The sequence below is a fragment of the Chaetomium fimeti genome, assembly GCF_033439085.1.
Source record: "Chaetomium fimeti strain CBS 168.71 chromosome Unknown B0H64scaffold_4, whole genome shotgun sequence".
Classification (NCBI taxonomy): Eukaryota; Fungi; Ascomycota; class Sordariomycetes; order Sordariales; family Chaetomiaceae; genus Chaetomium; species Chaetomium fimeti.
Genome location: NW_026944332.1, coordinates 3,037,222 through 3,064,558, shown reverse-complemented (window position 1 = coordinate 3,064,558; position 27,337 = coordinate 3,037,222). Strand labels below are relative to the sequence as shown.

The 27,337-nt window shown below is 56.5% G+C and overlaps 10 protein-coding genes across 10 annotated transcripts; 2 read left to right on the top strand and 8 right to left on the bottom strand.

The window, feature by feature from the left end:
* Window positions 1-601: 601 nt before the first annotated feature.
* B0H64DRAFT_322710 (uncharacterized protein) lies at window positions 602-3,506 on the bottom strand (the record flags this gene model as incomplete). The annotated part of the gene is made up of 3 exons (XM_062800576.1): window positions 602-748; window positions 870-986; window positions 1,062-3,506. 3 exons carry the CDS (start codon window positions 3,504-3,506, stop codon window positions 602-604), a joined length of 2,709 nt encoding a protein of 902 aa, XP_062659583.1.
* A 1,338-nt stretch (window positions 3,507-4,844) lies between these two features.
* Window positions 4,845-5,599, bottom strand: B0H64DRAFT_442407 (uncharacterized protein; the record flags this gene model as incomplete). The annotated part of the gene is made up of 3 exons (XM_062806641.1): window positions 4,845-4,959; window positions 5,022-5,120; window positions 5,220-5,599. 3 exons carry the CDS (start codon window positions 5,597-5,599, stop codon window positions 4,845-4,847), a joined length of 594 nt encoding a protein of 197 aa, XP_062659582.1.
* Window positions 5,600-7,696: 2,097 nt separating this feature from the next.
* B0H64DRAFT_162838 (uncharacterized protein) lies at window positions 7,697-9,293 on the bottom strand. The gene is made up of 3 exons (XM_062798623.1): window positions 8,960-9,293; window positions 8,707-8,788; window positions 7,697-8,557 (listed from the first exon to the last, which is right to left on the bottom strand). Exons 1-3 carry the CDS (start codon window positions 9,208-9,210, stop codon window positions 7,877-7,879), a joined length of 1,014 nt encoding a protein of 337 aa, XP_062659581.1. The 5' UTR covers window positions 9,211-9,293; the 3' UTR covers window positions 7,697-7,876.
* A 1,271-nt stretch (window positions 9,294-10,564) lies between these two features.
* B0H64DRAFT_321557 (uncharacterized protein) lies at window positions 10,565-13,127 on the bottom strand (the record flags this gene model as incomplete). Its single annotated transcript, XM_062800522.1, has 4 exons — window positions 10,565-11,363; window positions 11,498-12,081; window positions 12,176-12,241; window positions 12,993-13,127. The coding sequence occupies 4 exons, from the start codon at window positions 13,125-13,127 to the stop codon at window positions 10,565-10,567; spliced, it is 1,584 nt and encodes a 527-aa protein (XP_062659580.1).
* A 1,666-nt stretch (window positions 13,128-14,793) lies between these two features.
* On the bottom strand, window positions 14,794-15,912 carry B0H64DRAFT_397266 (uncharacterized protein). Its single transcript, XM_062803863.1, has one exon. The coding sequence runs from the start codon at window positions 15,453-15,455 to the stop codon at window positions 15,147-15,149; it is 309 nt and encodes a 102-aa protein (XP_062659579.1). The 5' UTR covers window positions 15,456-15,912; the 3' UTR covers window positions 14,794-15,146.
* A 792-nt stretch (window positions 15,913-16,704) lies between these two features.
* Window positions 16,705-17,307, top strand: B0H64DRAFT_374206 (uncharacterized protein; the record flags this gene model as incomplete). Its single annotated transcript, XM_062802317.1, has 2 exons — window positions 16,705-16,806; window positions 16,867-17,307. 2 exons carry the CDS (start codon window positions 16,705-16,707, stop codon window positions 17,305-17,307), a joined length of 543 nt encoding a protein of 180 aa, XP_062659578.1.
* A 419-nt stretch (window positions 17,308-17,726) lies between these two features.
* Window positions 17,727-18,408, top strand: B0H64DRAFT_374205 (uncharacterized protein; the record flags this gene model as incomplete). The annotated part of the gene is made up of 3 exons (XM_062802316.1): window positions 17,727-17,777; window positions 17,928-18,055; window positions 18,270-18,408. The coding sequence occupies 3 exons, from the start codon at window positions 17,727-17,729 to the stop codon at window positions 18,406-18,408; spliced, it is 318 nt and encodes a 105-aa protein (XP_062659577.1).
* A 524-nt stretch (window positions 18,409-18,932) lies between these two features.
* B0H64DRAFT_424613 (uncharacterized protein) lies at window positions 18,933-21,102 on the bottom strand (the record flags this gene model as incomplete). Its single annotated transcript, XM_062805653.1, has 5 exons — window positions 18,933-19,233; window positions 19,295-19,684; window positions 19,741-20,481; window positions 20,538-20,590; window positions 20,656-21,102. The coding sequence occupies 5 exons, from the start codon at window positions 21,100-21,102 to the stop codon at window positions 19,059-19,061; spliced, it is 1,806 nt and encodes a 601-aa protein (XP_062659576.1). The 3' UTR covers window positions 18,933-19,058.
* Window positions 21,103-21,980: 878 nt separating this feature from the next.
* On the bottom strand, window positions 21,981-24,960 carry B0H64DRAFT_397256 (ATP-dependent DNA helicase II subunit 2). Its single transcript, XM_062803862.1, has 7 exons — window positions 24,301-24,960; window positions 24,194-24,254; window positions 23,623-24,141; window positions 23,168-23,565; window positions 22,903-23,114; window positions 22,381-22,850; window positions 21,981-22,310 (listed from the first exon to the last, which is right to left on the bottom strand). Exons 1-7 carry the CDS (start codon window positions 24,792-24,794, stop codon window positions 22,299-22,301), a joined length of 2,166 nt encoding a protein of 721 aa, XP_062659575.1. The 5' UTR covers window positions 24,795-24,960; the 3' UTR covers window positions 21,981-22,298.
* A 652-nt stretch (window positions 24,961-25,612) lies between these two features.
* Window positions 25,613-27,330, bottom strand: B0H64DRAFT_162527 (uncharacterized protein). Its single transcript, XM_062798622.1, has 4 exons — window positions 26,710-27,330; window positions 26,581-26,645; window positions 26,301-26,524; window positions 25,613-26,235 (listed from the first exon to the last, which is right to left on the bottom strand). Exons 1-4 carry the CDS (start codon window positions 27,067-27,069, stop codon window positions 25,796-25,798), a joined length of 1,089 nt encoding a protein of 362 aa, XP_062659574.1. The 5' UTR covers window positions 27,070-27,330; the 3' UTR covers window positions 25,613-25,795.
* Window positions 27,331-27,337: the final 7 nt, after the last annotated feature.

The window sequence follows — 27,337 nt, the reverse complement described above, 5'->3', positions numbered from 1 at the left end:
ACACCTAGGGAGTCGTCTATTGGCAAGTACCGGGCAATAGGCTGCCGCTTATGTCAACCTGTAGAGAACACAGTCAAAGATGACTAGAAATTTGGATCAGATTTGTAGGGTAGCTTCCTTCGTGAAAGGAAGCAGGCAAACTGCTGGAAGCGATCCGTGTATCACCTGTATCACCCACTTCTCCTTGGCCATCCACCAGAACTCCGTAATCCGTACAAAATACCACAACACTCAACGCCAACAAATATACCACAACCAGTAATAAACCCGTGGATTCAAGCAATAAAATAAACCATGCATAGCGTGTACGCAGAAAAGTATCGCACCCAATCCCAAGGCGCGGTCCCTATTTAAACCACCTCCAACGCCCTCAAGTATAAGATTGTCACCCCTGATCCCCCCGTAGACTCCCACAAGGCTATATCAAGCCCTAGGGAAGGGGAAATAGCGGGTAACATAAGTAAAAAGAAGAAGAAAGAAAGAAAAGGAGTCAAGAAGCGAAAGGTAAACGAGCCCCAACCCGCTCCAAACCCACCTCCCCCCGTCCAGCGCCAGGCGCCAGGCATCAAGCGTCAGGGTCAGAGTCCGACTCCGGGCCGAGTCAAGCCCTCACGCCCCGGGCACTAACCTCGCCCCTCTCGCCGATATTAAGCAGCTTCCTGCAATCAGGGCAGTACCACTTCGTAGTGCGCGCCGGAATGTCGGACAGCCCGACACACTCAAGATGGAACCACTCGAGTTTGCAATTCTGCAGGTTTCCACTCCAGTCAGCACTGCCATCACACACACACCACCACCACCATAGCAACAAAAGAAACAGAACTCGGGAGAGTAGCAGCAGAAAACGAGTAATGAAAAGAGGGACTCACATCACCGTTATCGCACTGAATCATAGTCCCGAAACTAACGCGATTACACAGGCAATACCGTTCCTCGTGCGGATCGATCACGTTGCCCTCGTCATCCACCTCGACCTCCTGCGCCGCCTCCCCCACCGCACCACCCCCACCAGCACCCACACCCAAACCCACACCACCAGCCGCACCAGCAGCACCGGAGACACCATCGCCAGACGCACCAGCAGACGCAGCCCTCGCCGCGGCGGCGGCTTTCCCCGCCCGCGCCGAGGCGCTCTTCTTGCGCGGCGCCGCCTTGCGCATGCCCACGGCGCTCTTACCGCCGCTGTTGGTCCGGCTGATGATGCCTGGGGCGGGCCGCTTGGCGCGCTTGTTTGCGGGGCGGGCGGCCGCGTTCGCGTTCGCGTTCGCTGTTGACGCCATTGCTGCCGCCGCGGTGCCTGGGGGCGTGCCCGTGCTTGGTGTTGTGCCTGTGCCTGTGGCGGGGGTTGGGGTGGATTGTTGCTGTTGTTGTTGTTGATGTTGCTGATGTTGCTGCTGCTGCTGCTGCTGGGGGTCGGCCCGGTCGGGCGCAGGCGTGTTCCGGGCGGTGCTAGCGCGCCGGGGCCGGTCTGCGGCGAGGGAGGGTTGCGGCTCCTGGCTGGTGGCCTTGCCGCGGGAGGCGGGGCGGCGGGTGACTGTGCTGGCGGCCGGGGTGGGCGTGACGGTCGATGCAGCGTCCGGGTCGGGGTTGGGGGTGGTGGCCGGGCTCGCGGAGCGGGAGATGTCCCCGATGACTTGGGCTGCGCGAGCGTCGAGCTGCTGTTGCTCCTGCGCACGCGCTGCTTGACTTTTGCGGGTTTCCCTGGTTGGGGGAAGGATGGGTGTCATGGATTTCTTGGGTGAGATTACCGGAGGAGGTATCGGGGTTTCGGCCGTGGGAAGCTTGACGGGCGCCAGGGTGGGTGCCGCGGCGGTCGGGCCGGCGTAACTGCTGGCTGGAGACGTTGCTGAGGCTACCGGCGTTGTAGACTTTGCTGTGATGGACGGCTCCTGGCTATGGATCGGTAGTGGGATGGGCGTGGTGGAATGCAGCATACCCGCATTTGACGTGCGCTGGGGGGCTTGCGTTGGTGTCTCATGGGGCAGCTGTGAGCCGCCCGGCGTCAGGAGCGGAGGGGGGACCGGTGTCTCTGTCTTAGTGCGCTTGAGCTGAGGTCGCTGGGGCTGACTCTGACTCTCGACCGCCTCCGGCTTTTCTATCTCAGCCTCGGGGGCCGAATCACGCTTGCGCTTTCTCTGGGCCTTCGCTTTAGCGGCTGTCTTGGATTGATCCTGGGCGTTGGCTTGGTTAGGGTCCGACATAAGGGTCCTAGCGATAGCGTCGAACCTCCTGGCGGACTCCTCGGCCTCTTCGGCAGCCATCTTAGCTAGCATTTCTCTCTTGAGCTTCTTAGCCTCGTTCAGCTTCATCCCGCGATTGCTCAGGTTCTTTTCGTCCGAAGCGAGGGCTTCCAAGGTCAGAGCTCCGGCCGGCATCCGCGTCTGGCCTGTGTCGGGATCGACATCGGGAGTGGGCATCTTGCCTTCAAAAACCTCCCCTTCCTCCTCGGCCTTCTGCTTCGCGGCTCGAAACGCATCTACACCTCGCCCCAAGCCGTTCAGCTCACGTGCCACCATGGTATCACTAGGGGTCCAGGCGGCATTCTTCTTCATACGTTTCCTGAGTCTGGCAAGCTCGTAGGGTGTTAGCTGACCCCAGGGAGCGTCCGGCCCGCCGACGACAGCATTGACCGGGGGAGGAGCCAGTTGAGCCATTGCGGCGCTTGTTGATAGCAGGCCAGCCCCCGGTGTGCCTGGCGTCGCGACAGCACCCGCAGGCCGGGGCGGTCTGCCGGGCTTGGGGGTCTTCGACGCGCCCTTCACCAACTTAATGCGCGCATGCGGAGCGGGGGTTACCCCCTCGGTCTCGTTCTCTTCTTCCTCGGAGCTACTGTCCGTCCCCGTGGTATATGCGTCATAATTCAAGTCGTAAGGCGCGAGTACCTCCCCCGGAACTGTGATCCGCGGGACCCGAGGCCTCCGCACCTTTTGGCCGTCGCCCTGCATGGTTGCCTTAGAGGCCCGGGACATCTGAGGTGACTTGGCCGTGACAGGGCTCTTCTGCTCCTCGGCGGCGGAATAGTTCTCCCGCATCGTTGCCAGTTTCCCGAATATGGTCTTGGCACGGGTATAGTGACGGAGGACATTCTCGGTCATGCGCTGGGATTCGGCGAGCGAATAGACACGCGAGTTCAAGGCGTGGTGGAGGTCGTCGGCGATCTCTTCGCGCAGGCGGACGGCGCCAGTTTGGTCGGCGGACGGGATGCTAGGGAGCTTTCCCCAGGCAGTGCTAAGGTCGTTGAGCTTCGAAGAGCTGTTGACGTAGGTCTCGCTTAGGTTGCCGATCAACGTGAGGGAGCGGGCGATGTCGGCGGGGAGGTATTCGGTGAAGTCGAGGAAATCGGAAACGGTAGCCTGTGCGTCGGGGTCGGCGCGCATGTCGAGATGGTTGAGTGGGTTGCTCAGCCGGCCACTGGACTGCATAGCCCGTTCGACAGAGGGCGCCGGCTGCCTCGGCGAGATGGCCTCCTCCATGACGTCGCGACGGACAACGTCTTCTGTAGCCATGACGATTTTCTGCGACGAAATATCGCGCCGTGCGTCGTAGAATAAGGTCGCCGCTATCGCCCTTCAATCAATACCACATTGTTCTCTGGTTTTGGATTATCACCACGGGTGCGACTCGGTTGAAACGTGATTTTCGCGTGGCTTTGTTGCCGGTTGCAGGAGGGTTTTTCGCGATAGCCAGGCTGGTGGTGAATGTGGAACGCGGTTGCGAAGCTGCAGGGTCGCGCCAAGCAATGGGGTGGCACTGGCTGGCAAGCGGGCAAGTGGGGCTGCAAGCCCCCACGTTTTAACAAGGGGCGGAGCTGCATTGGACATGGAGGCCAGTCTGGATCCACGGCTGCAGCCATTCCATGCTGCTGCATGGCCCCCAGTTCGGGGATTTCCAGCGATCTTGGGACCTGTTCCACTGGGCGGAGGGTTGGCCTCAACGGGGCTCAAGCAGCAGAACCAGTTCCACAGCTTTCTGGAACCCACAGTTTAAGCTCCCTCTCCAAAAGGCTTTCTTCCAATCCAACGTCCTCTTCGAAAAGATGGGGCCCGTTTTATTTAGGCTGTCAGCGCAGATCTTCGGGTCATCAAACAGCGGGGATTGACATGTTTTACCTTAAAGTTCATCCGACTGAGCTCCTCTGACAATATCAACAGACCGGCCTGAATCATAGCGGGGCTTCATGAATAGGCAGAAAGCTCGTAAAGATATTGAGTTTGGCTAGGCAGATTCTGGAAGTTCGATATGTTGATTGAGGGAGCCATTTCGGCTTTGGGCATGATCATGCTGAATCGCAGAGATCCATTTGATGTAAGTCTCGCTACTGATGAATCCGATGAACCTAAGAAAGAAGCTTGTATGTGTAGCCAAACCGACCCGGCCAACTTGTTTCCAAAACATCAAAATGTACTGTGTATAGGGCTGTGAGCCTCTCCTGTAGTCTTGTCCTTCCAAGCCGTAAAACCCCATACCAGGTGTATATGCAAAGTGTAGAGACCCCATCTGGCCAAAAGAAGGAAGAAAGAACAGAAAGTGAAAACAAGAAAAGAAAAAACGAAGAAACTCAAAACAAAAACAAAAGCCAAAACCAAACTCAAACCCAAACTCAAACCCAAACTCAAGCCCAACTCAATCCCACACCCAAACCCACACCCAAATTAAAACCGAACCTCAACCCAAGCCCGAACCCAAACAGGAACCCATTTAAACGGAAACCCATCCAAACACAACCCGGTGGTGTACAACTCCAAACCTAGCAGACCCATGTTATCGTCATCAGAAAGAGAAAGAGAAGAGAGATAGCCAAAAGAAAACAAAAACGCCTCCCAAAAAAACACCATCATCATCCCTCAATAACGCTGCACCAGCTTCGCGCCATGAACCTTCTCGCCCTCTTCCACCTCGTACCAAGATTGGTCACCGACGGTGGTGAGAGAGGCATACGCCGTCAGAGTCCTGCACTTCCTGCTATGAGTTAGTTGGCTGTTCTCATCAAATACCAGAGTAAATAGACGGGAGAAACGTACAGATAACCATCAATGGTCAGCTTGCCCCAAACCTCCAAATCCCCATGTACCTCCAGTGTCCCGGTGATCTTGAGCTTGCCAAAGATCTTGACTTTGTCCCTATATCACGAGTCAAGTCAGCCAATGATCCAAAGGGAGGAAGACAAACAAACAAACAAACAAACAAATTGCGGACGAGAAAGAAAGAAAACAACTCACATGCAGACGACCGCCCCCCTAACCTTGACATTCCCCATGCTCTTCACCTTCCCACCACAGGTCAGATTCCCATCCACCTCCAGGTTGCCGTAGGCCTCGATGCGATCCCGAACAGAAAAGTCCCCGGAGAAGGACACGGAGGCCATCGACTTGACGGACCCGTCGACCTCCATGGGCCCGCGCAGGGTCAGCGAGTCGTCCGACTTGATCGACTTCTTCTTCTTGACCGACCCGCTGGCCGAGCTGCTGCTGCCGGTGGCGACGGCGGTCGACGACGACGAGCCCATCATCATGGGCTCGTCGAAGGTCATGATGTGCTCGTACTCGTACATGTTTGCTGTTGCTGGGTCTTCCTCGGCTCCGGTTGTGGTTGTGCTCATGGACGGGTTGGGGGAGGGGGCTGCGGTTGATATAGTTGTTGGTGTGGAGGGGGAGGCCGAGGGGGAAGAGGCAACCGTTGTGGTGATGGTTGGGGTGGGGGTGGATGTGGTTGCCGGTGATGTTGTTGTTGTGGATGCTTCTTCTGCGGTATCAACCGGAGGAGGTTGGCTGCCCCTTTTCATGTTCCTCGTCACGGGTAAGAAAGTGATAGCGACGACTGTGTGTGACTGCTTGATCCAGCTTCGTGATGGCACCCGTACGGCGTGGCAGTCATGCTTCGTGCAACAGCCACGATCTGTTGTCGAGGAGTCAGAGGAAGCAGGGCTTGGAGAGGTTGGAATATTGAATGCCAGACCGAACATGACCAGCTGGTGAGGGCATTGTTCGGGAAGCTATATAGAAAGCGGTAACATTTCGTTACGTCCGAACAGCCCCGGGATCCGGCAAGGTGTAAGTAAGGTAAGGTAGGCAGGCACAAGGTGTAAGCCATGACCTCTCAACGGTCTCCGGGACCGCAACCTAGATCAGCCAGCAAAGAAAAGTAAACCTCCACCTGAACCGGGCCGGCCCCGGTTTCTGCCTGCGAGCACTGACCGAGGGCGTTCCATGAGAGCCTCCATCCCGAGGAGTATGAGTCTTTCCTCTCGCTTCACTCCACTTCCCCCCTTTACACCCCCTCCCGTGCCCCGGCTCGACGAGCAACATCAAGTCGAATAACGGCCGGGCGCCATCACGCGCCCCACAGCCTTCCCGGGGAGTGACAGGTAACATCCCACCTCCCCCCGGTCCCCCATACTGGTCCCTCCTGGGAGGGAGGGGGAGCTGGGAAGAGGCAGGAAGAAGGGTGATCCCAGTTCCAATTCGAGCAGTCGCCCAACTTAGACGCGAGCTGTTTAGGACAGAATTATGGAGACCAGGAAGCGGCTCTTGGGACTTGGAGTCCGGATCCGAAATGTGATTGGGTGGTTTGAGCGAGGAAAGGGAAATGTGGCGCAGCGTCTCTATCAGATGGGTCTCTTATTACCACATTACCAACAACGCCGCAACTAAAACCGATCTTCGGTAGCCGCAGCCGCCGATAGCTTATTCCAAGCCGCTTTTTCTCTTTCAGCCCATCTTCGGATTAAGACCATGAACTTTCAATTCCATTCCACAAGAGGCCGCCAGGCACAAATCCGGACGAGGTGAGGTCTTGTCTGTCTTGTCGACGGCGTTGCCGGGCCCGGGGGACACGAGATGAGGCGCCCTGATCCTTGCCCTACCATTCGCTCAGGGGGAGTAAATACCCACTGAAACTTCAGGTAAGGCGCAGTCGACGAGCCACGGCTGAAAGTGACTTTTTCCTCTCGAGCAAGAGCAGGAAAGACGTGACTGACCCCCGCCGCACGTGGTTTCCTTCTGGTCAGACCGCCCGCCACATCACATCACACAACATACATCGGTAATCGGTAAGGTGTCCCTTTCCTTCGCGACGGTTGCTTCATCGGAGCCCCGGTCCCCCTCCCTGGGCCCTTGGGCGTGCCGACTCCGGAAAGCCTTACCTTACCCTCCACAAGGCGAATCCGGCCTCAGCTGGGCCTTGGCACAGGGCATGCTCCCCGCCAAAGTGTCCTCTCTCTCTCTTTGCGGCACACCGTACCTGTCATCGCTGCCGCAAACGCGCGCCAATCCGAATCCTTCATGACTGGTTTGTCCGTCCAATGCATGCGACACCGGGCGCCCGATGCGGTAACCGACGCACCGACGCACCAACGCAAGCAAGCTCACACGACAGCCGCTGCCGGGGTTTCACAGCCCCCCCTGGCATAACAACAACAACACCACCTCACAACCACACATATGTCATGTTACCCCATCAAAACGCACAACTACCTGAAACAAACCCGGCCACCCGGCCACCGATTGTGTATCCTTGAACAACAGACGGGAGAGAGAGGCGCGGGGCAGAAGATGATCGAAGGTTTGTGATAGATGGATGCCTGTTAATTTGGAAGCCCGGAACGCAAGCCGGACGCCATAAACCAAAACCACTCAACGTCCTTGAGTCCTCGAGTCCAAACTCCCACATTTTGCAGCCTAACCAGCGCACGTCACCAAAAAGCCCTATTAACCCCTGTCACTCCGTGCCTATGCAGGTTCCAACCAATGTATGTATGTAAACAAAACCCACCCCAAGACGGGCAAAGGGCGCGCACGTCACCTGTCCGCCCGGGACGCGCAAACAAACCATCAAAAAACGGCCAGGCAAGCAAAGCAAGAAATGACACACTCTCGCCTCATGTGCACGCGATAGCGTGCAGCATGCCCCCGGTGATCACGGTAGCGACGACCCACACAGCAGCATAAACAACCCCGCCGTAGGGCTCGACGCCGTTGATGGCGACGGCGGTGTCGAGATAGGTACCGACGGCGGTGAAGAGCACGGCCACGGAGATGCGGGAGACGGACAGCCTGGCGCGGGTGGTGTAGCCAAACAGGTTCCACTGCAGGGTGCTGAGGAGCGTGGCGTGGACCGGGTCGAAGGCGGCGATCCACACGTCCGCCGCCGCCACGGGCTCCGTGGACACCAGCGGCACGAAGATGAAGCTCCGCGCCGCCAGCCCGCACAGCATGCTGAGCGGGACGCCGGCCACGTTGCCCGGCCCGAAGAGGCTGGCGTCCGCCGCGGGCTGCACCGTGGGGATGCCCTGGAAGTAGAGCACGAAGTTGGTGGGCAGGATGAAGTGGCTGGCCACGAGCAGCACCGAGATGTAGAGACCGGCCGACTGGGACCAGGTGAGCGCCAGGATGGTCCGGTCGAGCACCACCTCGAGGCCGGGCGTGCGGGGCGCGGCTGAGTGGGCCGCGGACAGCCGGCGCAGGAGGAGGAACGGCAGGGACGCTGATGCGATTTCGACGGCGAGGTAAGCGCTGGCCGTCAGGCCGCGGATCCCGTAGAAGACGGTGGTGACAAAGGTCTGGGTGGGTGTTCATGCACGTCAGTGGGACTGCGCCCCTACGCCCCGCCGTGCCATGTGGGAGGTGCGGGAAAACCCCCGAGCTCGCCTGTGCTGACGGCCAGCCCTACGAGGGGCACGCCGCTGGGGGAGGGGGTGGGGAAGCTTACCACCGGGCCATGCGAGAGTAGGGCGAGAGCTGCAAGGTCGAAGCCATCGTAGCCCGCGTACCAACCCAGGGCGAGTCCGAACCTGTCGTCCGAAGCCAAGATTAGTTTGGGCCCGGCAGTAGTAAACGGTGGGGGTCATCCTCGTCAGCCCTCGGCTGAGGTGGAGAGCAGGGCAGGGCTGTGGGCGAAACACATCGGAAGACACCAGATCGCGCTCTCAAAATAAAAAGGAGGGGAGCGGTTGGGGACATACAGCTTCCACCCGGCCAAAACAGACAGCTCCGTCTGGGAGGTGATCTCCCTCGCAATGCTTCCCATCTCATTGTTGCTCCAGTGGTCGACAAACGAGCGGCCCAGCGCTGACAGCGCAAAGCTTAGCACGACCGCCAGAACGAACCGGGCGGCACCGGGCAGTCGGGCGGCGCGTTTCGGGGATAACGCGCCCCCAGGTAAGATCGGTGCGGCGTCGGCAGCCTCAGCTGCGGCCTCTTTTGCTCGGTCCATCGGTTCGGTCGGTGATAATGTGAAGGATTCTGGTTCGGAGAATAACTAATCGATCGATTAATTCGAGGGGAGCAAAGCCGGAGACCAATGCTGTGCGACAACGGCAATCGTAAGACCCGGGATACTCTGAAGCGAATGCGGCTAATGCTAATAATAGGTAGCTAGTTCAGATGAGGTGGCATGAAGGATGAGGTTGCAAGAGAATCCCAAAAGTCAGGATGGGGACCTGACCTCCATATGCTGCCGCCGCGATGCTGCCCGTTTGTTTGTTGGTTGCTTGGTTGGTTGAAAAGGCGAGTGGACAAACGGCGCTCGATAACTCCCAGATTACAGGTGCAAACGCGCCCGAAAGAGAGCTCCGAAAGCTTTGGCCCGTGTGGGATGCATTATGCCGGGGCCGTGTGGATCCTCTGACGTCTTGGACAGGAACCAACCCACCGGGGCCCCTCCCGCTCAGCGTGTTGAGCTCCGCCGCCGCCCGCCTTGGCCCGCCCTGAGAAAATGGATCTGGTGCCTTATTCCAAGGGCGAAAGAGTTTGTGAGAGGCACGAACCCGTTTGCCCAACCATCTATTCCGACCAAACAGCCAAACAGACTACACTGCCCATCTCCGTCAGATGCAGCTTGCCGAGACAAGATTCCCTCTTTTGTCACCTCATTTCCACTTTGCCTAGCTCGGGCTCCAAGATTATGATTTCCACTGGATATGTCAGTCCGTCTCCACCGCGAAGCACAGTTTTGCAGTCGGGCGGTTCCTGATCTTGACTTCAGACGCTGCTGCGTTGCTCTGTCTGCGTTTGCTCGTGGACTCCCGGAAATGGAACCCTGAGGTAACCACGTCCATCTTAGTTCGCCAGCAACCCAAACGAGAGACAACCTTCAGCCTCCCCAAGACTTTTTTGTCTATGTGAGTTTTTTTTATTATTATTTCAATTTCTTGTTCGTGAGCCCCAGCCCCAGCCAGAACAATAGTGAAAAATTGGGCGAGATCCCAATGTGTTTGTTGTGCTTGATAAAAAACCCCCATCCCATCACTACACCAAAACACCGAGTCCACATTCGCTCGACGCCCGCTCAACGCTCGCACACGGCCCTCACTTTAACCTCGTGGCGCCAACGCGCTCCCGACATCAAACGCCAGCAGGAACCCACGCGCGCGTTCCACTCTTCGGTGCCAAGGGCCGTCGGCGGAGCGACATCATTTACACGCTTTACAATATAGGTATACAAAAGAGACCCGTATCCGTCCGTCGTATCCGTGACCTGATCCATTTCATAAAAACCCTTCGCGTCCAATAAACTTATGCAAATCTCTCCAGAAAAAGAACGAGGCTCGTCGCTTGGTATCGCGAGCTCATTCCTCCATCCTACCGAAGACACCGTCGTCGTCCTCGTCGCTCCGCGCCCGGGACCGCATGTCCTCGTCGTCGTCATCGTCCATGACACTCTCGCCGCTCTCCTCCATCTTTGCGTCCACCCTCCGCATCTCGCCGCGCGTGAAGCTCTCCGGCGCCCTACTAGGGTAGCTGTTGATGAAGCTCGTGCCTGACAACATCCCCTGGTCGAGATACTGTGCCGGGAGCGGCGGCACCGGCGGCGCATCGGCGGGGAGGTGAACCGTCCGTGAGCCGCCATTGCTGTTGAAGCTGCAGCTGAGCAGTTCCACGGCGGCCGCAAGCTCGCGGTCATCCTGGCCGGTGGCGTTCCTCCCCGACGATGTGGGCCTCTGGTCCTGGCTAAGCTGCCGGAAATGTCCAAAGCCCGACACGCTCGGGACGCTGTCTGCCACCGAGCTGCCGTAGGGTGCCGTCTGGTAGGACCGGGACAAGCCGCTTCCGTTGCTGTACCTCTTGCCAAAACTCCTGTAGGACGCGTTCGCTGCGTTGAAGGCGTCCAGCTGCGGCGGCGGCGTCGTGTCGGCCGACCCACGGTCCTGCTGCTCCGAGTATCCGCTCGCGGCGGGGGACGCCGAGTCTCGATCGCTGATAAAGTCCCGAGCCGAGTCTGGGGGTGTCGTGACGGTGGGTGCGGCAGTGGCCGTCGGGGTGTTGTTCATGGCCACCAGGACCGAGGCGGCCTCCAGAAGCTGGACTTGCTGATGCTTGGAAATCAAGAGCTTGGAAGTGTAGGACCATTCGGGAGTGTGCTCCCACCTGAACGGGCAAACAAGTCAACACAAGTGCTTCAAACCGCACAGCTTGGGGTCCATGACCGGTCCGGGCTTGTCGGATCCGCACTCGGGTACCACGTGGTGGGAGAGGGTAAGGAAAGGAAAATGGGCACAAACAAATGCTTGTTCAAGCAGCTGCTATGCTTGTATCCCTTTCCGCACTTCTCGCAGCGAAGATCCGGGCGGTTGATCTTCCGGCCGCCTTCCTTCACCAGGGGCTGGCCGTCGCTAGCTCTTCTCGTGCGAGCCTTCTGGAAGGCCGATTCGGCCTCGTCCCCGGACATTTCGTTGAGCTCGTCGTCGATTGCACTCTCCTGCGCGTTGGCTGCCCCATGTCCTGTCGCGAATCTATGCGTCGGGAGGCTTGCCGGCGGTGATGGGAGGCTCCCCACGATAGCTGACCGCGAGAGGCCGTTCTTGGATATGGTGTTTCGCCGGGAGCCTGCGGCAATTGGAAGTGGCATGGCCATATCCCCGGATTCCTGAAGAGCTGCGGCTACCGCTGCCACGTTCGCACCTGTGTTTGTCATGCTCTTGCGGCGTGTGACGCGGTGGGCGCCATTGAGGGCGCTTCCGAGAAGCGAGTGCGAGTGCGAGTTATTTCGGGAGTGTGATTGTCGGTTAAGCGTGAGTCCACCCGGTACGGAGGTCGACGAGATCGACGGGCGGTGCGAGAGCGGCCGCGTAGTTTGTTGTATTTCCTAAGCAGGTACAGGATGCCGTCAGTGCTGTGTTGGTCTGCGGAGGCGGGAAGCCGAAGTCGCAGTCCGCCAGTGCGTCAGAGATGGGGCCTACCTTGGAGGACGCCATTGTTAAACAACTCCCGTCAGGAACAAGTAGAGATCCAGCGTGTACGCGGATCTCGCAATTCGCTTTGTATCCAAAGTGAAGGCGAGGCGATTCTCAAAAGAAAAGGAAAAAAGCAATTTAAAAGCTGCAAAGAGGAGGCGTGTTGCGGTGGACTGGTGTGTGTGCGAGGTTGTTGGTGGGCCACGATTGTTCGAGGTGCCTTGTGTTGCGGTTGGGAACAGCTGGGAGCTGCCGGTCGAAGCGCGGGGAGGAACAATAATAATTTCGGGCCCGGCTAGGGTATGGGTCCCCCTGGTGACTCTTGCCAACCACTCAAGCTCGGTACACCAAGATCGAAAAAAAAAAAGGCCAGCAATTGGGATGCGGCAGTGGCACAGAAAAGATCCAGCGCAAAAGATGAGTGGCTGTGCCTCCCGTTTGGGAGGATGTGTGAAAGAAAGAAAGGCCCAACAAGAGGAACGAATTGCGGGTCGAGATGGATGGGTTGCCTGTCAGCGGGAGGCGCGTGGCATGGGACGCAACGAGATCGGGTCAGCCGAAAAAAAAAAAAAGTTGAGAGGGATTGAAGCGGCGGGAGTCACTGGGTCGCTCAAACTGCAACTCGCTGGAACTCCTTGGGCATAATGACATCAAATAAGGTGGCAGATAGAGCAGGAGAGATGGGAGCATCTGTCATGTCCCTCGATCCCGGGCGATTCGCAGCTTTGGTGGTGGAATGTTGGCGCTACAAGGGGGTACGTATTCGGCGAAGCGCATCTGCCCCTGGCAAGTACCCCTGCTGCCCCTCCCTTGGATGCGGTACCTGCCTTGCCCGGCGCTCAAAGTCCAGATGTACACCTCCAGTCCTGCCGAATGCAGCATCGTGTGTCTGGGATGGCGTCTGACTGGACAGGTTGTCCGAAAGCTGGTGGCGTCTCACACCCTCGTACTCTATCATCATCCAAGATGCGGGAGTCGAAGAAGCTGCCGGCTGAAGCTTTCTCGGTAAGAAAACGACGCGCAAGATCGGGAATCAAGGCAAGATGATTCCTCCTCGATGAGAGGTGAGGCTGGTCATTTTCCTGTCAAGGGGCAGCCTTCTCACACCTTCGGTGAAGCGACCCGCTTCGCGCTTCTGTGGCTGATTTGATTCGACAGTGTTACAGACTATTTGCACTAAGATGTTTCCATAGTTGGAAAGAGCGACAATGAGACGAACCACCGATTAACAAAAAGAGAACGAAGATGACAATCGAGGTGGAAGATGAGACCAGAATTAATCGGTTGCAGAAAGTCAAGAAGCGGTTTCATGCCAGAATCCCGAACGGACTCGTCAACAACCACCGAGTCGTTCATCCACACAGTCAATTTAAAACGCGTCGCTCTTGATTGCCTTTGTTGGAATCGCAGCGAGGAGGCGTCGGCTCGAAGCCGGGTCACGAGCCTTTGGTCACCAAGGCGAAGCACCTGGTCTCCACAAGTGACTCAAATGGGCGCCGCCATTCCCCATCAAGTGACAAAAAGGTTGGGAAACTGGAATTCTCACTCACCCCGCCCGTCTTTGAAGTTTAGGGCAAAGAAGAACCCCATCAAGATAAAAGTCATTATTCGACCAATTCATTCCACAATATGGTGGGTGGTGTCTCCATGGATTGCTCAAGGAGTCAAGGTGCTTCTTAGCGAGGCAGCATTATACCGCGGCTTGGAGTTACATGCCATTACCCCGCCTGTTGTGTTCCCCATTTAGATCTCCATTTCCTAACTATGACTGGGGTTGTTGAACTGGAGGAGGGGCTGGAGTCGCTCGATGGAGTTACTGATGGAGTTTCTCGATGGAGTTTCTCGATGGAGAACGCTCTGACCGTGGCAAACCGCTCTCCGGGAATTTAGGGCTGGATATCGAAACGACAAGCCCAAGGGTTATTACTGAGCAACCGGGTGCGATGTGTTTTACCGATGCTCGACTCGAACGCATGACAGCCTCCGTCTTCCGTTGTCGGTCGCTTTGTTCAACACCGAGCACGAGTAATGAGTACAGTTTGCTGACACGGTCAACCAAGTGATCTGACAGCAGTATCCGTATCACCTGTCCACTGGCCCAGGCAGTCAGTTGCACGCGCTTATGCAACTATGCAACTGTGCTTAAACTTTTGCTCGAAAGGGATCGAACATTGATGCGTTCTCAAACGGCCGCTCGGGATGAACAGGTGATCCTTCTTTTCAACAACTCGCTCGTCGTGCTCGCCCAACAGTGGCCAATCTATGGAGTATTATCGTCTTTCATGCTCAAGAACCCTAAAGTCAAATAACCTGACTTGCACTCGACGCCGAGTTGCATCCATTGCGGATGGCAGCCTGCCAATCATCTCGAGACATGCTCCCCCATCACCCGATCGCTCGCCCTTTAACAGGCTAGACCTGTTGAAGGACCCCGCCTTCAGTTCACCCAAGCAGTTCCCGTGCCGCGGAACCTACGAGAGCCAATCGTCGAGATCACCGGATCGCTGGAGGTGGGAGGACACTTCTGCATGCTTAACTCATCGGGCCCGGCTTCGATCAAGCTGTCCCGGCTCCTATTGCCGTCCCGCCTCGATCAGGCTGTCGGGTCTTGAGAGGCAATGAGGAAACCAATGAGCGATCAACTCGCAATCAACCACCAGGAACAATTCCATGCCCCCCGGGCTGGCCCCGACCGGCCGCCTCGCGAATTGATAACGCCTGCTTGCGCCATTTGACGTGGCTGGCCTTGGACCGAACCCGAAAGTGAATTGATGAGCACCTCACGAGTCCCAAATCACGCAGGACCGACAACTCATTCTTGTTTCAACAAACCGGGATTCAACTCCAGACAGAGCTTGGCTGTCCACGAAGCAGCTGCATAAACGTTCGGGGAGCACCAAAGCCGTCCAGCGGGACCCCGTGCGACATGTAACACTTCCAAACTTTCCGGGAACAGGGCCAGAGTTGTGAGCCTTTCTCAAACGCCACCCCTGAATGTTGCCCAAGCCACCGTTGCGTTCAGAAACTCGTCTCCCAGTGCGTGGACGAACAAACACGGTACCACGGAGCGCAGTTGTCCGCAGACGAAGAAAAATCTCGTGACACAGGTCCCATGGCTTTTGCTGACAGGGTCAGTCGAGCAGACAGATGGAAAGCTCGGGAAGCAGATGACGCTGCCGGGCTGTCCACCTGACCGGGAAAAATAACTGGCGTCGCAACAAGCCAGACCCGAGGAGAGAAACGAAAAGAAGGGTTCCAAGGCAGGGACACCACCACACAACCACATCAAGCGAGGCTGCGCGTCACGCCCCGGGTGACGATCAGGCACGCCCAGATGGTTCAAGCCGCGCCATCAAATGCCGTCCCCGAGACTGCCGGATTTGCGCTCCAGGCCCCCAGACGCCGCCCTTGCTCATCGGCAGGGACAACCTTTTCCTCTTCTGTCGGAGGCTTGAGCCGAACTGGGGAAAAAAACCCACCTGAAATGCACACACACCACCGGAGCTTTTGGAGCGACCTCGTCTCATCCTCACCTCCTTAACCCTAACCTGAACTCACCTCGTTAACCCTAACCTGAACTCACCCAACCTCGCCAACCTGAACTCACCTCCTTAACCCTAACCTGAACTCCCCTGACGTTAACTCCCCTCCCTATCCCAAACCCAAACCCGATCGCGAGTTTGACCCATCTAATGTACGAATTGAACTGGCTGCAATCGGCTGCGTCACACTGACTACGTTGAACTAGGTGCAGCTGACTGAACTGGATTGTATCGAACTGGTGCAAGGTGGTGAGTTCAGGTTGGGTGAGTTCAGGTTAGGGATAGAGGGAGGGTTTGGATAGGGCTTGGCTAAGGAGGACCTCCCCAAGGTCTGGAAGAGGGATAGGGGTAGGGATAGGGCTGGTGTTGGGGTTAGGTGAAAATCTCTCCCTATCCTCAACCCTTTCCCTATTGCGAGCCAACCCATCTCTGTCTGTCGATTGAACTGACTGCAATCCAAGGAATACTGTGATCAGGTGTCCGCGAGCTCGGGGATTGCAAGAAGTTGATCTGTAACTAATGTGGTTGGCTGAACTTTGCGGATCGACCGCAGCCGTCTGGGGAAAAAGAGCACCCAAGTGCATGTTGCCCAGGGATCTCGCTGCGAACTTCTGGGAAGAGTCCCATTGAGAGGTAAGTTTGAATTAACTCGGACCGCTTTAAGAGATGTTACAAAAGATCTCCAATAAATCACATCGGACTTTCAGCGTATTGATAAGGTGGAATAGGCTTTGGAAAGGAATGTACATAGGTACTTTGATCGTTATGCCAACCCACAAAGGATGGAGCACCCAATTGCATTACACAGCTGCAACACCGGGCTGATAAGGGGTTGGGGGTATCGCCCGATAAGGACATGAGACGGCGTCAAGACAATTGAATCGATGTCTGCTTGGATGGAGTGACTTGAATGACCGTCCAGCTCTAGGCCCGTCCTTGACCGTAACATCCAAAAGTCAGACCAACTGAGCTTCAGGCCAACAACCACGCAACATGTCATCCGAAGTTTTCCGCCGTGTCGGCCGTGGTGGAGCCGGCAACTTCTACAGCAAGCAGGACGTCCAAGACGCCGAGAAGAAGGCGAGCACGACAACCGTCCGTTCATCCCCTTTAATCCCCCTTCTACCGCATTAAACTAACCCAGTCCGCCCCTAGGACCTCGAAGCCCAAGACCAACTCCCCAACCCTCTCAGCCTGACCCCAACCCACGCCACCGGCAGCTCCAGCTTGGGTCCCGGCACAAGCTACACCCGCGCCGGACGCGGCGGCGCAGGGAACTTTACCTTCTCCTCCGCCGACGACGCTGCTAGCACGCCGGCCTCCTCAGCCGACACGGCGGCACAGAAACAAGAGGAGGAAGCGGACCGCGCCAAAGCAGCCGCCGCGGTCGCAGCCAGTCTGGCGGCCAAGTCCAAGGCCGGTGGGCTCAGTGGGCGGGGCGGGGCGGGAAATTGGAGTATGGGTGGGAGTGAGAGGGAAGAAGAAGATAAAGAGGAGCGGCGGAAGGAGGAGGAAAAGGAAGTGGAGAGGAAGGTTCTGATGGATGTTGAGGTTGGGTTGGCGCCGCCGGCGAGGGTTTATGCCCCCCCGCGGTAGTAGAAATTGGAGATATGAGATATACACAGTAATAGGAAAAACAAATTGTCCTGCGACGACCGGATCAAGTTGGGTGATTTATTGTCCAGATCTTGCAACTCCAAAGCAACAAACAAACAGCAGGTTTAAAGGGCCAAGCACCGTAATTACCGACGTAAGGAACAGTATTATGTATGGTAATATTACACCCGGTCCCGGTCCCGGACGGCGGCGGCGGCAAATCCCGCCCTCGAACCCGACAGAAAAAGTTCCATCGCAATCCACCATCCCTCCTCCAGCGAAGCGCATCATCGCCGTCACCAACCACGACCACCACGAAGCCCGCTCCCACAGCGCATCACCCCAGCCGAACCCACGATCACCACATTCACCCACCGAACCCTTTACCAGGCCAAACCAACCTAGAGAAAGGAAACAAAATGGCCTCCGCAGTCGCCATCGGCGCAGGCGTCGCAGTCGCCGCTTTTCTTGTACGTCCCCTCACACCCCCCCCCCAACCCCCCAACCCAAGCAGCACCCCGAAAGCCCAGCCCATCCCAGCGCAACACCACACACACAACAAGAACAAAAACGAGAGCAAGAGCACGAACCTAACCGCGCATGTTTGCCATATATAACAGGGCAGAGCCGGCCTGGTAGCCTGGCGGCGGTCGCGCGGCGGCGTGGGCGCCCTCGGCAAGGCCTTTTACAAGGGCGGGTTCGAGCCGCGGATGAACAAGCGCGAGGCGGCGCTGATTCTGTCGCTGAAGTATGTTGCTTTTCGGTTTCCTTTTCTTTCCTACCCCGCTCCCCGGTGTGGTGGTGTCGATCCAAGTGGTGGTATGGTGTGGTAGTGGTGGGGTAGTGGTGGTGGTGGTGGTAGTGGTGGTAGTGGCGATGATGGTGACGGTGGTGATGTTGGTCATGATGGGGGAAAAGGGGGGAGTTGCTTGTTTGTGCATGCTGACACCGACGACAAACAGTGAGAGCGGCCTGTCCAAGGACAAGGTGCGCAAGGCGCACCGCACGCTGATGCTCCTCAACCACCCCGACCGCGGCGGCAGTCCGTACCTGGCGACCAAGGTGAACGAGGCGAAGGAGTTTCTGGAGAAGAACTCATGACGGATTCAATTGCTTGGGCTCCTCCCCCAACCCCACCGGGGGTTGGGGTTGGGGAATTAGCGAGGGTATAGGAGGTGCTGGTTGACGGGGCCGATCTCGTCAACTCGAGTTAGTTGAGAAACACGGTCCAACTACGGGGGAAGGAAGGGACCTGCCAATGCGACAGACCCGCCCGCGCCTGCCGTACGAGTAACAGCCTACCGCGCCGAATTCCAAATCTCGCGCCGTCAAACACACCACAACATGTACAACACACACAATCATAGCACTGGCGTTTAAGGGGGGGTGGTTTGGCTTAGGATGAATTGATTGGCTTTGGTCGTGTCATGGCAGGCCTTAGCAGAACGAGTCTGACGGGGACGGCTGTATTATCACGAGTTGTTTGCCCCGGATTTGGAGCGACATGAAGAAGCAAGGTTGGGTCTGCGGACCACGAACACACTTGGCGTTGGCTAAGTGACTCTCCTCTAATATATACCACTAGATGCACACACAATCTTGACTGCGCGCCTGTCATGCCAACGCACCACGGTAACTCCTAGGGAATGTGTTAAGAGATTTTAGACGCCCTTATGCTGCGAGCAAGTTACATATCTATCTCTTGAACCAACGCGAGCTTGGCCTTGGCTAGGCCAGTCCTGGATGTTTTCCTAACTGTCCCAGTTCTGGCCGTTGGCCTCTTCGCTGCCCCAGTCCTGGTTGCTGGTATCCTCGTTACTACCCCAGCCAACTGGAGGAGCAGGCAGGCCAACCGGCTCGCCACCGTCAGTGTCCTCGCCGCTGGTCCAACCATCCTTCTCCGTGAAGTCGGCGTAGGGGACATGACTACAAGTGTTCATCAGCAATGGCATAAAAAAAAGAAGCGCTTTAAATGATCATCTCTTACCCCTCGATCTTCTCCCTCTGCGTCTCCTGGCTCATGCCCATCTTCTTGACCGCCAGGCCGAGCATGGCCTGCAAGGTATACACAGCGTCATTGCCCGCGTTATGCAGGTAGCGGTACGGAATGTCCAGATAGCTCAGCACGCTAGCCAGGCTGGCCGAGTCATTGCTGCGCAACACGTACTGGTGCATCTCACGCGTGTCGGCGACGTCGATGACGTTCCGAGCGGCTTCGATGTGGTAGGACAGGTACTTGAGATACTTGATGTCGGCCGACGACTCGTGGAAGACGAGCACCACGGGCCGGGGGGCCCCGCCGTTGGCAAAGGTTGCGCGGTCGATGACGTCCTTGATGAGCTCGGAGATGAGGGATTCCTCGACGAACTCGGTTGTGCTGCGTGGGATTAGCTTTGTGGTTCTTGCGTTTTCTGTGGGAGAGGGGGGAAATACCCAAAGTCGAAGCAGTCGGCGCACCCCTGTACGTAGCGCGAGTTTGTGGCCCACGAGTTCTCCTTGACACGAATGTGGCGAGCGCTAATGAGCTGCAGCCAGTTTTGGCCGTCCTCGCCGGGCGCAATGCCCTTGAGCTGGGTGGTGTCCAGCATGGAAATTCCGACCTCGGTAATGAGGCCGTGGTCCTGCTCCCAGGCCTCAACGTCGATGGCGACAAACAAGACAGAGTTCTCGGGCTCATGGACCATGGGCCGAGTAAAGTCGAGGTCAGCGAGTTTAACAGCCATCTCATCAGCTGCTCTACCGCGGAGACCAAGATAGCGCTGAACACGCTTGACAGATCTACCCCAATGCTGATGCATCTGGATGCGTTTCGGGCGGTTTCTATCCGATTTCTTGCCCTTCTTCCTATCGGCGCGAGTCCGCCTCAGGAGCTGCCTAAACTCCTCGACGCCGAGCTTGGTTACTTTGGTTAGGTCGTCGTCCGGGTGAGGCGCAGGAATAGCCATGGAGAGGGCTTTGAAAGACTCGGCGCTGTGGGAACGACCCAGAAAGCGCGGCAGAGGGCTGTTGCCGACGCCAAACGACATCATGAACCTCTCTTTGTTTCTGCCATGGGGGATGGTAAACTGGGTTTCCAGTTTGGCGTTGACCACGTCCAGGAGATGTGTGAACTGGTAGGTGGGGACAAAAAGAACAGGTTTCATTTTCATATCCGAAGGGCAGTGAAGATAGTAGCTAGTTCACTGTCAGATAGAAACCCCAAGCAAAGAGTCATTGAGATGCCGACTTACAGATCCCAGACAATCTTATCATGAAGAGCGTCGACGGTGAATAGCGGCTCGGCCTTGAGATGGTCAGCACATAAACGCCGATGCTCGGTTGACTGTTGACTCAAAATAAACCACTTACGCGAACACCGTTGGCCTTGCCGACGAACATGCTCGGATAATTGTCAATGAGCCTCCACGGCACGAAAGTCGAGCCCTCCTCCGAGAGGTCGCCCATGGCAAGGCCCGTCTCTTCCCACTTGACCTTCTCCAACTCAGCAAGCTCGTCCGGAAAGCCCACTTCCTCGGATGCGTACTGGCGCGCCCTGCTAAGCTTGATGCTGCCGCGTGCCGGGTTGGCCCGCTCGGTCTCGCTCAGCTTATGGAAGTTGAGGATCATTTCGGCCGAGTCGTCCGAGGCGTAGCCATCTTGCTCGGGGAAGAAAACGGCGGCTGCCGAATCTGAAGGCTCGGACTCATCGCCCTCAGGTTGGTGAAAGCGCCAGGAAGAAGGGTCGAAACCCTCCCACATGTCGGAATCGTCGCCGGATATGTCCCGAAGGCGACGCATAAACTGATCGTCTGCCATTTTTTTTTGGTTGGAGAACGTGATGTTGGTGACCGCCCCGTCTAGTTAATGCGAGTGAGGATAAAAAAACGACAAAAATTGTCCCGTCTTCGTTGTTGGCAGGTCGAGAGTACCAACAACTGGTCGAGAGAAATAAATCGAGGAGATGGGGAAGAATAAGGAAGTAGTCGTGGGTTGAAGAAAAGCAAAGTGAAAATTCCGCCCCGGTCAATGACCCGCCACAACCTTGGACCAAACCCTCAACGACCTGGTCACAGTCCACAGATCAAGTTCTGTGAAGAGGTTGTTAAGACCAGAGGTAGGTGACCCGGGGTGTGTGAAGGGCGTGTATTTAATCGATACTGTGGACATGGTTAACACCACTGCAACGGAGACATGAGGAAAGTGAACTAACTGCTCGGCCTGGCTGATACAGGTTCAGCTCGTAGATGCTCTCAAGGTTGCTCGAAGATGTTGGGTGGAGGTTACGTTGTGGTTGTGAGTCGCACTTGCAGTGTCGGAACAAAGAGTGCAAACGGAAAGGGGCTGAGGAAGGAGCTGTCGAATTAACACAAATGATCAGTCACAAAACAAGGTTGTTTGCAGCGACCTTACCTGCTGCTAATGCAAACTAGAATGGCAAACAGCAGCACACTCTTTAAGTGGACGATTTAGACACAGGTGCAAACTAGAATGTGAAGTGCTTCTGTGCCACCAGTTTTGTACTTTCTCCGATGTGAGTGCGTTGTAAGTGGGATGTTACACAACACGTCCAAGGAAAGAAATCTTGTAAACAGTCGAGGTGTTGTTCCAAGAGTCAGGTTTATGAACAAACCAAATTGTGGATCCCAGCATCTCAGCCCTCCCTCCCTTCAGCAACCATTTGATCAGGCTATGCACCCGAAATAGCGGTATGTCAAATTGGGCCGCGACCAGGCACAGATAACTGGGCACAAAGATGACCAGGTGTGACGTTAGTTAGCATATGAGAGTAAGCCTGGCCGTGCAACCCCTGGTTTAAAGGATACAAGGCTCTCTTCCCAACGTGGCAGATATTAGCTAACGATAGTAGGCCTCAAAACCCACTGCTCACTGGCCCTCCCTGCCCAACACCGCCAGCATTATGCTACATCATTTCCCGCCAACAACGGCATGCCCATCACTCTACTCGTACAGACTGACAAGTTAATATCCCCCTCTACTGTGTACCAAATAGGTCATGTCGAAAACTAGCCACCAGTCAGCAAAAAACACCACGATAGGCCGCAAAAGCAGCGCAGACGAGGACAAGCAACTTACCGCCTTGGCCTCATCAACCGTCACCTCCGAAACCTCTGACTCATCTTGGGTGATGAGACCCAGATGACCCCCAATAATATGCTTAAACCACATCTCCCTGCGATCACCGTCCAGCTCCCCACTCAGAATGCTCTTCTTCAGTCCGGTCAAGAACTTATTGTACAACCCCGGCACTTCCAAGCTGATGAGCTCCTCGCGCATGACGCGGAGATTCTCGGCGGCCCGTGCGTAGAACAGGTCCGCGAAGCTGTCCTGGATGAGCTTCCGGACGATCTGGCCCATCTGCTTGGCCGCGCTCTCGATGGTGGCGTCGTCCGCCGCGGTGGCGAGGATCTGCTTAAACTCGGGGACCGCGTTGTCCAGCGAGATCGTGGTGCGCTTGCTCTCCCCGAGGAGCGAGTCGATGTCGAGGCCGGAGAGGGGCTTGACGGGCTCCTTGCGGCCGCCTCGGCCTTGGGCCTTGGCCGGGACTGATTCCGCGTGTTAGCAGGTGCCAGAGCAGTAACCAAGGCAACAGCATACCCTTCTTGATCTCGGCTGCATCGATCAGCGCTTCGATCTCCGGCTTTGCGTTTTCAATGAGTTCCTCTGGCGGCTTGGAAAAACGAAGTAGGATCTCTGCTGGCGGCCTGATGGGCGCGTCCGGGTCAACAGCGCGCGCACGGATGGCCTGGTTCATGCGGTGGATGGTTGGGTTGTACGTCTCGTCGATTGGCGCGTACTCTGTCGGTTTTCTGGGCCGAGTTAGCTGGGTCGGCTGCGTGTTGGGACCTAGACTACGACATACCCGTCCTCGTCCACATCGAAGCCAGAAAGGTCCATGGCATCGACGAAATCACTCATCGCCTGCTTCAGGTCCTCTGACGGTAGAAGTCGGTGTTCCTTGATGATATTCCCGGTGACGGTAAGTACCTTGTCCAGTGGAGGGAACTGGTAACTTCGGAGGTCCTCGGCGAACGGCAGCGGTACATCGTAGAGGCACTCGAAATCGTCTTCAATGGCGGGGTTCGGCTTGAGTAAAAGGAGCTGTGGCTGGGTGCCGTCTTTTTGCACGTATCTCGCCACGGCATACGACTCGAGCTCGTGGAGAGCGTGGATAAGGGCGGAGAGCCCAAGTTCCGACTCCTCATTGTGCTTTTGGGCGACTATGATGCCCGTTTCGCCCAGATTGAGGAACGGGTTGTACTGTGCAATCGTCTTAGCAACCAATTCTCAAGATCAAGGCTCAATCAAGTGACTTACGCTGCTGAATGGAATGAACCCAAGGATGGTGAATGACTTCTTGGTCTCTAGCTTGGTGATGGAAAAATCGGATTCGCTAAAGGGCACAACGGTCCGGCCGTACTGATACCCTTTCGCAAGGTCCTCGAACTCCACATCCCGCTTCCCACCGGGGGCATCCGAATCGTTGACCCTGTAGGTACGCATATGCTTGACGCCGGAAAACTCGGTATCACCCATCTCAGTATCTTCATTAAGGGTTTGGGATTGGGACGCTCCCCCAAGCTCGGAGTTGACAACCACGGTGCTTGCCGGCGGCGCCGGCGCACGCTTAGTCTTGAAATAGCGCTCGACGTGGATGCTCAAGGCGCTCTTGTATTTTTCGGGGTCCCCGAGTGTGAGCGCGCCGTCGTACGCCTTGAAGGGCCTCACCGGCTTGATGCGAGGAATGGCCAGCTCCTCAACAGCCTGCTGCATGGTTCCAAACACGCCATTGTTGCACTGTTCGACCAGCTTGCGGAGGATCCTCTCATTATTGGCCTGTGCAGAGTGAGTGAGTGGCCTAGCAGGAGACCCACAACATTCGACTTACCTTGCCCTTGGACTTGTCCTCCTCCTTGAAACTGTAGTCGGCATCGTCGAAATCGACGCCACTAACGACGTTAGCTGCTGTCCCTAGCCCGTAGGATGCAAACTTACATCACAATCAATTCGATATTGGAGTCGTTGAGCCGGTTGGCAACATCCTCGGACGACTCGTCATCGATTGGCGACTCTCCGTTGGTGACCAGGATGATCCGCCGGTTGTACTTTAGCTTCTTGGTGAACACCTCGATCATAGAAAGGGCAACCACAATGCCGGATATGGCATCTCCGCCGTAGCTGTGTGAAGGTTGTATTGAGGAACGTAGGTCTCTCAGCGAGGTCATAGTCATGGGGCCGATGTCTTGGAGGACTGAGATGTGTTCGTAGCCCTCGAGACCTTCGCGGTCCTGTGCATTGTCCGTCTCCTCGGTGTTGAGGCCCACGACTCCCAACGTCCAAGTTTTGCGACTGGCGGCGACGGTAGTGGAGATCTTGTCCCAGACATAGCGCATGCCAAAGTCAAGATCCGATTCGTCGCGGCCGTTATGGCAGTCGGCCATCGACTCGCCGAGGTCGACGATGTATACTGTCGCTTCCTTGTCCGCCATTGTTGCCGAACTTAATTTCCAAGAAAGTGCTGAGAGGAAGAAAAGTGAAAATGAAAAGGAAGAAGAAGGCGCGTAGGCGAGAAACCCAAAAGTGCACTTATCCTGGGTTCATCCTGAAGGTCCAGGCAGCATCCGTGAAACAAACGACCAGCCCGCGATAGGCGACTGCTGCCTCGCGTGAACACATGATCCCGCGTCATCGACTTTAACCCCTGTAATTACAAGTCCAGGTTGGTACTCCGTATCCCGTACAGACGATCCCACCAGAAGAATTGCCCCACCGCCTCCGGATTTCAGTGGTTGGTTTGGCAGAAAAAAGGGCCCGTAGACACTAACATTTTAACGTGCGATGAGCCAGTTATTTCGTTAGCGTCATCCAACCACGCTCGAGGGGTATGACAAAATGAAGACTTTAAATGTTGCGATGCTTGGGCGTTTGTACATATCTGCCCGGATGCCGTAGCCTCCATAGACGGGAAAGGGGCTTGGGAGAGGGAAGAAGTCAAGAGGCGCTCTTCATTCACGGACAACCAGACTGCTTTGCATCACTTCACACTGGCCACCCAACGCTTGAAACACCGACACGAAAGTCGGATGTGTTCAGATATTGCAAAGCACTCGAGATGACGGCATAGCCTATATACGTGAAGTATTTTCTTTTTTTTCGTCAACACTTCACGTCATCAAGCCTCGGTCAGGTGGCCGAGGACTCGCCCAACACGCTGGGGATTTGCCCGGGGGGCCTGACTGCCATCCATTCTCTGGAAATTTCCCTTTGAGCCTCCCGACAACCCCTCCCACAAGACGGACAAACACCAACAAACATGGGCACGTAGCACTAGGTATTGGGCAAATTCTGCTACGCCCCAACCCGACCCCAACCCCACCACCGACGATAACAAACGGTCGATTGTGAAAACCGAATATTCATCCATCGGCAGCTTGAGTTCCCTGCGTCTTCCCGAGGCCCGTGCCTGCACCCTCCTCTGCCCCCCTTCGCCTCACTTCTGCTTCTCCTTCTGCTTCCTCTCCTTCTCCTGCTGCTTCTTCGCCAGCTCGCTGGTCCGAATCACCTTGGGCGCCTTGGCAGCGGGCGGCCGGTAGGCAGAAACGCCCGAGGGGGCAAACATGCCCACGCCCTGCTGGTAGTCGCGGTACTCGGGGTATTTCCCCGCCGTGATGAGCTCGGTGAACCATGTCGAGCCCTGGAAGAGCATGATGAGGAAGGCGGGCCCGGCGCCGCCCCAGTTGTACAGCGTCTTGCTCGCGTAGCAGCTCCACTGGTAGAGCACGAACCAGATGGTCTGCTCGGCCGCGAAGTTGGGGTGCCGGCTGTACGCCCAGAGGCCGGAGGTGATGAAGCCCCGGTCGAGGTCGGCTTGTTGGAAGCCGCCGGTGACCTTGCCGGTGTCTTTGTACTGCTTCTTGGCTGATTGGTAAACTGCGAGCCGGTAGTTAGCAAACGTTTGTTGGCCACATGTTCGTCAATCAGGAGACAAGGCATACCCCACTGTTGCTCGTCGGCGATGTACTCGGTGAGCACGAGTCCGAGTTCAATTGCCACTGCGGCAATATCGGCGCTGGTAAGGTTGGGCTCGATGGTGGACGCCAGCAGGACCGTGTACACGGGCGCGGCGATCATGAAGAGCAAGATGCTCTGGATGAACGAGATGAAGGTCCAGTTGAAAACGTGGAACACGACCTTGGGGACATGCTGCCGGATGACCTCCCTGAAGCGTGTTAGTGAGTTCTTCCGTGAGGGTATTGAAGATGTTTGCTTGCTCACCATCGATAGTCTTCATGGCCGATACCATAACCCCCTTTTCTCCAGTAGTTGAAGGTGAGACGAGTCTACCGTCCAAAGTCGCGGAGTTAGCAAACCGACCCATCTCGCTGATCTATGGGACCAACTCACACTCCATACGGCACTAAAGAGCAAGGCGGCATCGATTCGCTGCGAAGGCAACCCAGTTAGACGGGCCCACACATCGAAATGCGCGATGTACAACGTCGGCAGAAGACTCCAGAACCGGTCTACTTGGGAGTAGTTGCGATTTATCTCGGCCGCCACGAGAAACACGGCACCCAGAAATACAGAGATGGCAAAGCCGGATACGAGAGGGTTCGTCTCTGTGTACAGCTGCAACAGGCTCTCTCGTCCCGCAAAGACGTCGAGCAATTTCGTGGGGAGGTCGTAGAGCTGCGGAATGAAGGGCTCTACCACCTGGGAGAAGTCGGCGCAATCTTCTAGCGTGCGGATAGTTGGGAGCGCCATTTCGAATGCAAGGCTAATGGTTCCAGATCACAACCATTTAGATGCTATGCTGGTTGCGGTTCTTGGATGTTTTCTGTCCAAGTTAAGTTCCTCGGGGTTCAAGTGTGGGCGTCATCGGCAACCGTGCTCGGATTAAACCCCCCACAGAGAACTGACTAGGTTTACTGTGGTAGCGGACCAGATTAAATGACATCTTCCGAGCTCGCCGCAAAAATGGAACCATTGCATTCACCTAGTCGATTACGGTCAGTTCGATGCGGTCGATTTG